This window comes from Parasteatoda tepidariorum, chromosome 10 (assembly GCF_982258835.1).
Source record: "Parasteatoda tepidariorum strain Cologne lab strain chromosome 10, Ptep-v5.0, whole genome shotgun sequence".
Classification (NCBI taxonomy): Eukaryota; Metazoa; Arthropoda; class Arachnida; order Araneae; family Theridiidae; genus Parasteatoda; species Parasteatoda tepidariorum.
Genome location: NC_141764.1, coordinates 58,363,328 through 58,377,777, shown reverse-complemented (window position 1 = coordinate 58,377,777; position 14,450 = coordinate 58,363,328). Strand labels below are relative to the sequence as shown.

General features: G+C 27.8%; 1 protein-coding gene across 3 annotated transcripts in view; it reads left to right on the top strand.

Annotated features, from left to right (window-relative positions):
* The window catches only part of LOC107455136 (multiple PDZ domain protein), a 100,269-nt gene that overhangs the window by 74,191 nt on the left and 11,628 nt on the right, over nt 1–14,450 (top strand). For all 3 annotated transcript variants that reach the window (XM_016072601.4, XM_071183861.1, XM_071183860.1), the window contains exons 3-5: nt 5,779–5,882; nt 11,622–11,705; nt 13,513–13,639. In XM_016072601.4, coding sequence (XP_015928087.1) covers nt 5,779–5,882; nt 11,622–11,705; nt 13,513–13,639 — 315 coding nt within the window. The remainder of the gene's footprint in view (nt 1–5,778; nt 5,883–11,621; nt 11,706–13,512; nt 13,640–14,450) is intronic.

Here is a 14,450-nt window from a genome sequence, read left to right as displayed (position 1 = left end):
TTGAAAAAGGTTCAATTTGTGATAATTCCAACAATAGTTGCATCTAATCTCTACAAATTTCCAAAGCAAAATTAAAATCGAGTATGTAGTTCTTTGTTCCTGATGTTCGAGAAACTCTTTTGGTTTTTGTAGACTTACCATCAAACGGGGAACCATACTGCACACTTTCTTCGAACTCATACACTTTGTTGGTATCCCCTTTTTCCTCGAAGGTCGCAAATCTGGCTTCCTTGATAGATGTAAATGCGCGGTGCTTCGAACGTCTGAAGCGATAAATCTGCGTTCCGTTGCGTCTATTGCAAAACTCGAGCGTCATGTTGACAATTCGAATAACCATGGCATCTGTCATGCTGGCAGTCTCCATAAAACCGTCGAAGATCACCGTAGCCAAATAAATGATCATTTTGACTCTTCCCTTAGGAAAATTTGCCATTGGTTTGGCATAAAAAATGTCATATTATATTTCGATGAGTTTTGGTTATGGTAATTTTTTACCATACACGAATGGTAAATTTTTGTTGTGTGTGTATGGGAAAAGTGTATGGTAATATTTTAGAGTAGGTAAAACCACATTGGGATATCTTTTGGTAGCTTTTTAATAAAGCAAATTTTTGCCACAAAATTATCGTGCGCTATAGTCATTGATTAATTTTTTTCCACAGACTATGGCAACATTTCTTGACAATCCTATGGAAGTTAGAAATAGGTCATTATTAAAATACCTAAAATTCCTAACAATTATAAGAAATATTTCTTTTTTTGAGGGCTAGTAATATCATTTAAAAGTTATAGTTTCTTTACAAGTCTATATCTGTACAAAATACTTGAATTGGAGCTTATAAATTTTACAGCATCAATGTGTCTAAGGTTTTGAAAGATTTATTAAGGAGACACAAAATATCAACTCAAAAGAGTCAATTCTGCATCTTTAATCAATCCATACTTTGTTGCTATTGATACGGAAGAAGATATTCTTTTAAGAGCACTCGAAGATCTAGCTTTTATATCGGAATCGTAAGACTATTGTATCGGAATCGATAAACTAAATTTATACATTTTCTTTAGAAATGTATGCATTCCTGGTAGTAAGCCTTTGGCTCTTTGTTGAGCAAAAGTTACCAATTCAGAGTTATGAAATTTTTCGGACTTTTTCAGTACTATAAAGAGCAACTTTTCCGTTTTGCTCCTAAAATATTTAAGACACTTTAATTTTTTAATCCACTCAGAAGATATCCTTATTTTATTTTATAACCGTCGTTGAACAGCCGACCCAATTTCATGGGTTTACGACTATAGTTCGTTCACCAGGAGTTGAGACTTGGCTCCACCTCCTCGGACGCAGAGTTTATTTCAGCGCGGGGAGTAAGAGGAAAAACATCTCCGTTGTTGAAATTGAGACAACCCTTAATTTGCGCCAAATAGTGTGAATTCTTTTTCACTTACTTTGCTTTATCATCTGCTAATATACCTTTTGTTACACTAGCTAATTAAATATAGTTTAAATTTAAAAACTGTTGTTCTCCCAGCGAAATGTCTCATAAAGGACAAACTATTCACTCAAAAGAAAGAAATATCATAAAAAATAGTGTAAAATATCATCAAATTTATGAAATATTCATTGTTAAAAAAATGCACATAAAGTTTGCGAAATAAATATTTTTGCCAAACGATCGCCAAATAGCAACATTATTCAGGATTGCTCACAACCTTCTCCCAAAAATAGCGAAATAGTATCGTCGCATACCACGTGATGAAGGCGGAGCCAAGTGCCAACTCCTGGTGAACGAGCTATACTAACGTTCAACTCCGTAGCCTTGTAATTTTGAACCAATCCAGAAGACAAGGAAACTCCTGGATCAGTACCCCCAGAGGTATTGATTTGTTGTGGGAACATGGAGGACTTTGAGACTCGACAGATTTAACGTGCATCAGTCACCATTTACTACATGGGGAGTCTTCGGCCGGCGAGGATCGAACCCACGACCTCTTGGATATGGGCCCAGCGCCCTACCGACCAGGCTATCCCGGCTTTGTACCAACATAATCTTAAGCACCAACATTATCATTCAGGTCATTGATGCAAGAATAAAAACTAAATGAATTCTGCAAGAACGTTTCACTCTTTTCAGATTTAAAAAGCTTCACGTTTATTTCAAAATGCTTATATTTAAATTTCATTTTTAGATTAAATAACCTTCACGTAATAAAAAAAATACATTGACATTTTAATAAATGTAACTAGGAATATGTGAATAAAATATTGAAATACAGCTTGTCAAAAGAGATATTTTTTACAAAAATAATAAAATAAAGCTTTTATGACAGCGAAAATTAAAGAGAGAGCAGAAGTTCAAATTCTAGTAAACGTATGAATATGAAATACAGCTTAAGGTATGAATATTGATTTTTTTCACATTTTCATAGCTTTGATTATGTTTAACACTTTCCCGCGATTTTCAGAGAAGAAAAAAATATCAGAAGCTTTTTTTATTAAGAAAAAGTGTACAATACTTTACTTTTTTCCCCTTGAATTTGTCTAAGATTTTCTTACATGCAAAAACTTTTAATTTCATATTGATATGAGTTATATTAAATTTAATTGTTTAAAAATAATTTTAAATGCTAAGATAAATAATTAAAACTTTTTTCAAAAGAAATTAAAATAAAACAAATTTTATTTTTTTAAAAAAAATATATAGATTTATATTATATAATAAATATGGATATCTTAGTTTTCACTGAATCTCTTCATCAATATGTCATTTCGAATCGTAAATTTTGAACTAAAAACTATTTAAACCAGAGAGAAATGTATTAACTTAGCGAAGATAGTGAGAAAAAAAAGTCTGGAATTAATAAAAAAATTTAATTTTATTTAGAAGATAAGTGATATTTTTCTTTAAAAAAATGTGAGAAGTATTAAATAAGTAAAAGTGAAATTCATTTAAATTCAAGAACAACAAACTCATGTTTTAAAAGCTTCCATAAAAATAATCTCATATCTAAATCATTATTATCATCATATAGAGTAAAACTAAATGTACAGAAATGCTGAAACAGTCATTCCAAGTAACTTTCAATCTATACTGCTTATGTATTCAGGCTACAATTTGTTTATTATGTTAATCAATATTTACCTGGTTTGCATGACAAAAAGCTATCACCTGATGATAACTATATCTTATGTGTGGCGACTCAATTACTTTGCTGCAAACATTTCCGTACTTTGCATAATAAATGAAAATGTGGCACCTTGACTACATGTGTTTGAAAAAAGTATAAATCACGTTAACATTCTTTAATATAACTATTTTGTCTTCCATTTTAAGGAAAATTAAAATTCTTCTGATCTTATTGAAGCATTATCATGGTTGAATGTTTAACGTTTCAGATAGTTATTACTTAAGTACAAAATTTATTACCATTAAATATGACTTCAATGGTAATAACTTTTATTAACATTTATAATAGTTATTTTTTCTGCATTTATCGAACTTAATTACACTAACATTTATAGAAGTTATTTTTTTTCTACATTTATCGAATTTATTTTTACTAACATTTACAAACTTTTTTACTTTTATGTTTTTTTTATTAACATTATTGAAATATTTTATAAAATTCATAAAATGTCTGTTTGATGTTTAACATTTATGATCATTCATTCATATGTTATGCTTAGAATTATTAGAATTTTGGAAATTTGAGGAATTTCTAGCTTTATAATAATAATAAAAGAGAAAAAAAACAGAAGCGTAGAAATCTATTAGATATTATTTAGGAACATTTCATTCTTGCTACCATCTGTTATTTTCTCACAAGACTTAGAATTTTGTGTGTGTTCGAAACACACAAAAAAATGACTATGAGTTGCAGTTTAGGAATTTTCAAACAAATGGAATCCACGTTCAAAATCACATTAAACATCCGTTATTTTCATCCAAAATGTTAAAATCTCATCTTTCAATATTTATCTTTATATCTATATCTCAATAATTCTTAGCTACAAGTCACACTTATATTTATAGTGCAAATTTTGAAAATTCTCTAAAGAAACTACTAGACTACTATTAGAACTTGGATTGTTTTCATCCAAAAAGTTGTGAAATGGTTTAAAGCTTACATCGGGAAGAAAATAAACTGAGATGATTTGCTTATGGCTTGCACACAGAGATACATCTGGAGTTTTAAATGGAAGCTTACTTTAAAACAAAAATAAAAGTGCTATAAAGAGTCATAGATAAAAAAAAGAGAGGTGGAGAGAGAAAAAGTGTGATGAGCAATATCACACTGTAATTTGAGATTGGTTAGTTATGATTTTTTTAAAAACAGTCACATTAAAAAGACACATTAGACACATAATATGATTTTTTTTTAAATTTTACATTACAAAAACACATAGATGATTAGTTCAATTCAATTCATAGAGCTACACTTATTAAAAATAAAAATGAGACTTTTGAAATTTTTTATTAGGTTCGTTGAAAGTGTTAGAAAAGGAAACTTAGCCTAGTGAATTAAATATCTAATATTTCCAAATAAATTATCATTCAAAAACTACAATATATCTTTATATATCTATATATCTTTGTATCTTTATATATAAAATATATCTTTATTAGACTTACAAATTATTCGAACAAAAATTTATTGATTTACAATTGAAAAATAAAAGCCTGGGAAATAGTGCGGTGTTTTTATCCCTTTGAGGGGAGTTATGTTATAACGGCTATGTCAACCTTCATCTATCAAAAGGTACCTCGTAATAGAATCAAGTTAACATGTCTTATATACTAGTGGATTGGTATTTAATATTTATATTGGTAGGTACGCCACACCTTCATATTTTATTTTACATTTGATTATTTGTAATATTTCTAAATTTTTCATTCCCAAAAAATTCAAATTCAAAAATGATTTTAAAAAAATGTACTTATGTATTTTGTTTAGTATTTTTTAATTGTATGAGCATTATTATTTTCATTAAGCATTTAACGTTAATGAACTCTTTGTTACTAGCTCTGATATTTTTAACGATAAATTTTTATTAAAATGCATGGGTTACTTCTAAATGATATTTCTTTTTGCATCAAAAGTTATATTTTGAAATTCACTCATATTAATAAGATATTCTCTTAATGTTATTAAAAATATTTTTTACATTGTTTTGTGTCCATTTATTTTCAATGACTTTAATAATTGAAACTAATAAAATTGAACTAATAAAAACTACATAGATTTTCCATCCGCTTAAAATTCTAAGATAAATTACATTAAAACATTTAATTATACTATAAATTAATTTTTTGCTCATTAAAATAAGCAATATTTTAATCATGCTTTAAAAAATACTGGTATAAAATTTATCTGAAGTGTTTTTTTCTTTAAATAGAATGGAAATAACCCTATTTTATCATTCTTCTTTTTACATCCTGTCTAAATGCAAAATGTATTTTTATTAATTTTTATACATAGTTATCACACTAGTTAATAATGTCTAATAACAACATTGTTTTAAAAAAGACCTAGTTCTTAACATTTTTTTACTTTTTCAGAAGTTTATTTTAAAAAAAGATAGAACGATAAGAAAATTAAAAAATCTTTTGCAGTTTCAATTAATATTACAAAAATAAAAGTAAATAAAATAATTGAGTATTATTAATTTCAGAATTCTTCCAAAGAAACATTATGGTTATTCATTTATTATTCTGATTTAAATAGTTAAATTTAATTTTTGATTTCTTATGTATGGAATAATTTTTTTTTCTTCATTTGCAGCCCTAAGCAATATACAAGAGTTCGTTGAAACTACTATTGTACTGAAGAAAGATAAGAAAAATGAACTGGGAATTAGCATAGCTGGTGGTAGTGACTCTTATTTAGTAAGTTGCACATTATTAAAAAAATATTTAAGCTTGTTGAATCAAAAAATAGTTTGAATTTGCTGCAGAATTTTAATATGGTGCTAAGGTGAACCATATTGTCGGACTTGTGAAACTTAATTACTTGATACTCTGATACAATTTAAACGAAAAACAGGGTATAAATTATCGCATTAATTAATATTTCAGCAATTTTAAACCATCGTAATTTATACCAGCAATTTAAAGCAAAAGCAAATTTTAATTTTTTAATTTTTTTTTATTTAAACAAGAAATATACTGAATTTGTTTTTTTTTTAAAAAAAAAAGAAGTATATCCCTTTGCGGCAAAATTTTTATTACGCATATTTTCCATACTTTTCTTTATTTTGAATTAATTAGGGCCAAAATAATTTGAAAAATAATATTTTTAGCACTTTATTAATTTATGGTTATAAAGTACAACATGAAACATTGGTTTCTTTTCTTTTCGGAACAGGTAATTTCTTCTAAACACGGCTCATATGGTGCTAAGGTGAACCATATAGTCGGACTTGTGATGCTTAATTACTTGATACTCTGATACAATTTAAACGAAGAACAGGGTATAAATTAGTACCTTAATTAATGCTTCAGCAATTTTAAACCATCGTAATTTAAACCAAAATCAAATTTTCATTTTTTTATTTATATTTTTTATTTTTTATTTAAACACGAAATATACTGAATTTTTTTTAAAAAAAATTTAAGTACATCCCTTTGAGGCGGAATTTTTATTACACATATTTTCCATACTTTTTTTATTTTGTATTAATTAGGGCCAAAATAATTTTAAAACTATTATTTTTAGCATTTTATTGATTTATGATTATAAAGTACAACATGAAACATCGGTTTCTTTTTTTTTGCGGTACAGGTAAATTCTTCTAAGCACGGCTCATTTCTAAACAATATTATTTTTTTTAAATGCGCAGTTATTTAGATCTAAGTGAAACAGTTACCCATCATAGAATTTTTTTTAATTTTCAAAATCAATTATTGATAAATTTTTGAATGTGAATGAGAAAAAAAAATCAAATGACTTTTACTCTTATTATATTTAAATACTAGATACTCCGATAATCTAAAAGATTTTATTTTAGTAACTATTCGTTGGTTTCTTATGATTAAAAAATACCAAAATGTATTTCTGCTTGTAAATAGAGCTTCAGATAAAAATAAATTTATAAAAGAGATACCAGTGTCCCATCTGCGTTGAAAGGGATAAAAAGTTTCTTATGCTGAAAGAAATATTCATCGATGCATGCACAAAGTTGTTTAGGGAAACTTCAATATAAAAAAGAAGAAATTTTTTTTTATATGCACTGAGAAAGAAATCTAGTTAAAACTCTCAGAATATGGTAAAATTGAACAGCGTCTTTAGCTCTTTGAGAACACCAGATGCCTCAGTAATTTTTACCAAAACTCTTGGTAATGATTTTGATACAATTAAAAATAAAATTACAGTTTTCTAATATGTAGTGTGCTAATTTAATAATGTAGAAATTTTTTCTTGGTACTTTAGAGTATAACGTAAAAACCGTTTATTTGGTTAAGTTTACTTTTCAATTTTATATTATCCCCTATGCGTTTGGTAATAAAATTTTTTATTTTGAGAACCAGAATTTCCGTTAAACCGTTACTATATGAAAGGAATATTTACCAATTTAATGGTGTAAATGCTGCTATATATTTTGATTTATATTACCAGAACTATGGTTTTTACCAGAAATGGCCATACACAAAAATTTCATAATTTTACCAGAATTTTTTTTTCCGTTTGTGGATTGCTCTAGCAAATGTGTGAGATGTAAGCAACACACAATGTATGGGTAAGATTATCAGCAATAATTTTTTTGTGCAAATTCATCTAAAATTTACTAGATGTTCTTTATAAATCAGGAACTTAGTGAGAAAATATTGAAAGAACGTAAATTATCTTTTGCTATAGGGTACACATTTTTTTAATTAAAATTATCGATATGCAAAATTTATTTTTATAAAATTTTTGATTCGTTATTATATTTTTGGTAATGAAAAAAATATATTTATAACAACATCAATCGCTTCTTCGAAATGAAAATGACTTCCACGCGAATTTCTTTTTAGATAAAACAATAGCCCAAATTCCCTCAACGCAAGTAAGTTGAGAGTAATTTCTATCACTTTAATGCGTTTTTGTTCAAGCCTCTGAACTGTTAAGGCTATTTTTCGAGGATTCCGTCCTGAAATGATTATTTTTCGAGAATAACATGATTTTTTTATAACTATTGTGAATTTGCAACTGTTACTTTTAAGATCAAATTTAGCATATCTAAAGCCAGCGCTGTCTACGCTTATTTTGAAAATGGCACAAAACGTCAATATACAGTTTTGTGAAAATGAAAAGCGATTTTGGTCTCATTTTTTAATATTTAAAAACTTACTCCAATGCTGCATTACTTGGGCTCATAATTGGTAAAACCTGAGAATAAGGCAGTGGTTTTGATAACTTTCATCTAGGTGGGAAAATGTCACCAAGTTGGTGATTTTTCCAAAAATTCATAAAATGTCAAAAGTTGGTGCGACAGAGCTTTGAAAAACGGCGTTTATCTAGCTGGATGGGAAGCACCATTGTCATGGTAAAGCATAAATACTCTAACGTTTACTTCCAGTAGAATTCCTGAAAGACATTTAGTGGTGTACCAACCTGCTGTTACCGTCTTCTGTCCTTATTAATGTGTAATTCTTCCTATATAATTTTATGTATGGCCTACGAATCCGATCTCAAGTTCTTTCTGTATCTTTTGGAGGTTGTAATAACTTGCATTCATTAACATTTTAAGTATGGCAGACTCGTTATATGAGATTACTGCTGACAGCAGCCTTCCTGAAAAGGATTGTGGTTTCAGAGAAATTCAGAAAAAACTATCTGAATACAGTAGCACAAAATTTACAAATCATAATTGTAGCCGCTAGAAGCATTCTTTTAGATTTAATCCCACTTAAAATCATAAAGAAAAAAGACATAACACGATAATGTTTTTACGTCAGCTACATATGTTCTTCTGTCTAAAATTTATTCAACGCTACACAATCTGAAATTATCATTAAAAAATTGTCTGCTATGCTATATTCGTTTGTATTTTCAAATTAAATCGCTATTTTTTTTGTTCCACCTCCTCTGCGCGGTTCTCAAAAATATCAGAATGACCCTCACATTACTGAATATTTCCTTTCGTTTTAAAGGAAGGTCACAAAAAAGAAATGATAATTCTCAATTAAACATTAGTTTTTTTGTAAATTGAGAAGTTTCTATTGTTTTCATAAAACGTTTTAAGTAAATCTGCTCAATTATTATGCAAGATTCATTTTAATTTAATTTCATTAGAAGAGGAATATTTAAATGCCTTAAAATTATATTTTATCACATAATAATTTTCCAAATAAAACTGTAGAAATCTCATGCAATATATCATAACATTTCCCTAAAGTGAAATGCTTGTGACATTTTTCTTAAGCTTGTTTGAATAATGAATAATAATATTTTGACATTAACTATTTTAAATATTGACTTTTCTGATCCACGCTTAAAGAAATACATTTTCTCCAATTTATTATTTTCGAAACATTCCTGAAATTAAAAATATTTTTTACGAATAGTATACGTTTTCTAAAAGTGTTTAATTATTCATTTTGACATAATGACCAATTTTAAGATGTAAATAAATAAACGAAACGAAAAAATGCTAATTGCAAAATTAAATAGATATTTAATTATAACTCTTTTAATGCGATAATGAAACTAATAACATTTAAGGTATCCGACTACCTTAAAAAAGAGGATTTTCACAAAAAATCTCTTTTTTATTTTATTGCTTTATAATAATGCCCAATTTTTCTAGTTTTAAAAACTGTTTTGTTTTTGAATGCACGTCAAGCAGAACTTTAGTTATAGCTATTTTAGTAACAGATGACAGCTGTCCAACTTACCGGAAATTACAAAAATGAAGCCGGTAGTAGGTAATAGTTTCGGTTCCATTTCTATTTGTGTGTTTATTTTTCTTAGATATTTAATTTTTAAAAGCTCTTAAACTCACGGCTAATAATCTGAATTATATTTTAATTAGATTTTACGTTTCGTGGTTACTGTTTGTGGGTAACATGAAAAGTTAGCATATTTTCTGATAGTTTGTTTACATTTGAAGCGTACTTTCTATATCTTGATTTTGATTTATATTGAAGAAATTTATTGATCTCTTTCAAAAAAGTTTGTTATTTATTTTGATGAATTTATTGAAATGGGTAAAGGACGTACTTCTCGATCAAGAAACGTAAATATTACGGTAATCAACATGCCACCAAACGCGATGATTTGAGTAAAGTTGATTATACCATTTATTCAAAATTGTGTAAAGCAGATGAATCTATTACTTCAAGCTCTTCAAAATTATCGATTTCTATGGATGTCAATAAAGAACTGATGCCTTTGGATAAAAACAATCTGTGTGGCAATCGAATAATTGATATTGAGATCCTAATGGTGATATTAGCTTCATTATGTTGTCCGGTTTGCTATGATAACAAATTGCATTTAGAAGAAAATTCTAGATTTGGGCTATTATAAATATTATAAAAAATATTTTTTACTTCTAATTATTAATAAAAACTATATTTAGACATATATAATAAAGTGTGAAAATACAGTAAGATGGTTGTTTAATAAAAAATTGTTCCTGTGTTAAATGCTTTATAAGTAGTAGACTTTTGATGTTATTCACTAAATACTTTAAAATATCGCTACATAATACGTTAAAATATCGCTACGTTAAATAAAACTAAGAAAATGTGTGAAGGAATGTGCCCCCTATAAAATATAATAACTTCCTACTGACAAACATGCATAGTTTTTAGAAAAAATGTAATTATAAACTTTAATTGTGTTTTTCTCAAAATGACAATTTTGCTGTTTTTTGTCTACGGAAAACAAGATAACTCAACTAATTATAATAAATTTGTCTTCAAACTTTCAGAGATTGTTTCTTGTATTGGTGGTTATGTAACAGACCTCCAGAATTCAGATAACTGTATTATTTTTTGTTTTATGAGATATTTTGCAGTAGATAATGTGAAGAAAATGTGAAAAAAAATGGAAAAATATGCTTAACACTCCATAAATTTTTTTAATTTCATGCTATCATTTAAGTTGAGGTTCATAACACTTCAGAGGGTTATACGAAACGGCTCAAAAAGTTTGATAGCTGCATGTACAATAGTTTTTTGTGTAGAGTGTTTTCCGTTAATGAGTTATTTTCATTAAAATTATCTAAAAAATACTCTTTAAACAAAAAATTTCCTGTATATTAAAATTTTCTCTATTAAATATGTTTATTTAAATTAATATACAATATAAATTGCAATAATGTTGTGAAAAATATTTATTTTTCAAAAATTTTGTCCCGAAGGTAGTCGGATACCTTAAATTCAATGAATTATAATGTGACAATATAGAATGCAATTATAATATGACAAATATAAATAGCTTATCTCGAATTAAGGATCAAAATTTTTTTAGAAGAACTTTATATTTAATTTTATAAAATTCAATTAATATTTAATTTAAATTGATATGCAAATTAACGTATTATATTCATGAATATGCTTATCGTTTATATGCTATATATGTAGTAGTATTTTATTTGTCTAAATGATTTTGTATTCTGATATTGCAAATTATTTTAGGAACAAATTTGTGTTTTGGAAGTGCACAAGGATGGTATTGCATACTCAGATGGAAGACTTCGAAAAGGTGATGTTATATTAGCGGTAAGTATAAAAATTATTTTAAATTAAATATAATAAAATAAATGCAATCCAGATATAAAGATTAAAGCTTGACGGTATAGTCAAATAGTTTATCTAAATAAATCAATTTTAGTGAGTTTAAATTAAACTGTTATATATTCTCTTAGAAAAATTGACTCATTATTGAGCCATAATGTCGGTATCTTGTATCGATCAAATTTGCAGCAACCATAATGGGATATAAAATTGTGACTTCAAGCAAATTAGATGAATTAATTGAATGATTAATTGCAGCAACCATAATGGGATATAAAATTGTGACTTCAAACAAATTTGATGAATTAATTGAATAATTAATTGCAGCAACCATAATGAGATAACCAAATTTGCAGCAACCATAATGGGAAATAAAATGGTGACTTCAAGCAAATTAGATGAATTAATTGAATGATTAATTGCAGCAACCATAATGGGATAATCAAATTTGCAGCAACCATAATGGGATATAAAATTGTGACTTCAAGCAATTTAGATGAATTAATTGAATGATCAATTGATGATATCAAGTTTAAAAACTGATGTATTGGAAATTTTAAAAAATTGCTCGATGTTGAGTAATAAAATCAGTACCTAGGATCGCCACATTGCTTCAGCCTTAAAGGGATATTAAATTGAACCATTAAGCGAATTCGGTGAATTAATTGAACTTTAATACCTTGCTATACATTTTAAAAATTAAATTAATAGGAAATTTAAAAAAAAAATTAACCAATTTTGTGCTATAACATCGATATCTCGAAATCGCTCTTATTTGCTATAACTTTAATGGGATACAAAATTGAACCAATCATTGAATTATCTGAATTACTTGAAATTTAATATCGTGTCTTATTACTTTAAAATTAAATGTTTTGGAAATTTGCAAACTGTCTCAATGTTGAGCTAGAATTTCGGTGCCTTTGAACGCAACATCGCTTTAATTTGTTGCAACCTTAATACAATATAAAATTAAACCAATAAGCGAATTACAGGAATTAATAGAACTTTAAAACCTTGTAATCAAGTCTAAAAATTAATTATTTTGGAAACTTAAAAATTGGTTCAGTGTCGAGAATATGATTGGTTCATGAAACATAAGATCACTCTAATTTGATGCGCCTTTATTGGGATATTAAATTGAATCTAGAAATAAATTACATGAATATATGAGCTTAAATGCTGTGTAAAGAAAGTTTAAAAAAATTAACTGTATTGTAAATTTAAAAAAAAGATAGCTTAATAATATCGGCTCTTTGGGACATAATATCGCTTGAATTTGCTGCAACCTTAATGGCATATGGACGCCCGGTGGCTTAGCGGTAGCGCTTCGCACTGTCGTGCCACAGGTGCCTGGTTCAATCCTCGGGCCGGGCAAGGTTGACTCAGCCTTTCATCCCTTCAGTGGGTCGATAAATGAGTACCAAGCATGTTTGGGAACTAAACACTGGGGGTTTGCGTTTGGCTGCCCACCTGACCGGAACATTTGCTCCTGCACCCCAGAGCCCAAAGTCAAGAAAACTGAGTTGGGAACAGTAGGCCTTGGCCCTCTATGAGCTGTCGCCACTGAGTTTAGTTTAATGGTATATAAAATTGGACCTTCGAACGAATCAATTGAGTTTTAATGTCGTGTAAATAGCTTCATTCTGCATGATGATACTACTTAACTTAGTACCTTGTGAAAGTTTATCTGATAAAAATATTTCTAACATTAGATAATTCATTCATTAGAGAAACTCTAAAAGTTTGAATTTTGTCTCAGACACTCTATTTTTATTCATCACTTGTTTAGGTTAACGACATGTCTTTTCGAGAAGCTTCTCTGACTGATGCAGTGAGATGCTTGAAAGAGACACCCTCTCCAATCCGGCTGATTATCCTTAGAGAGAATCCTCAGGCTCTTTTCACCACCAACGAGAGTACGTGTTCGGCATCCAGGCAAGACTTCCTACACTATCTGTCACTATATCCCCATCAACTGCACACTACAATACCTGATCCCTGATTCCTATTCTTGATCAAATTACGAAGAAAACAGATGTATAAAACTTTTATATTTAGCCAGTAGTGGCTAGTATTACCTTATAAGGACGATTTTAGAAACTCATAATCACTGAGGCATTACCTTTTGTTGATATAGATTTGATGTAAATTGTATTAGATATTTCCAATTTTGTTTTACCTGCTTGGTTGAGAGAAATAATCACTTTTTTTTTTCAAGTAGTTACAATCAAGAAGAAAGAGTCTCTATATTTATAAATTTATTTATTTATATGGTCCGAAGAAAACATATTTTAAAACAGTTGTAAAAATTATTTTTTCCAAACTTTTTTATGATTTTAAATTTTAATAGATTTTTGATATTTTGCTTCTCGTCTCAAATTGTTACGTTTTTTTTTATTCAAAATTCATTAAATGATATTTAAGTTAATGAGAATCTTTCAAAATAATTTTTTAGAATATTTTAATTTAATTTTACATCCTTTTTTTTTAATATCAAAAGTATTATTGAAAAAGAGTGACTCGGGAATTAACGGGTTATGACTAAAACTGTAAAAGCAAAAGGAAGTTCTAAACAAAATAACTTATTTACTTTTTAAAAAAAAAATTTCTTAAAAAGCTTTTGTGTTCTTTTTAAAAAAAACGAATGTCTCCCATAATCTTAGTTCATTTGCCCAAATAATAGTCACCTATTTAAATGCATTACTAGCAACATATTCTCATTCTTTC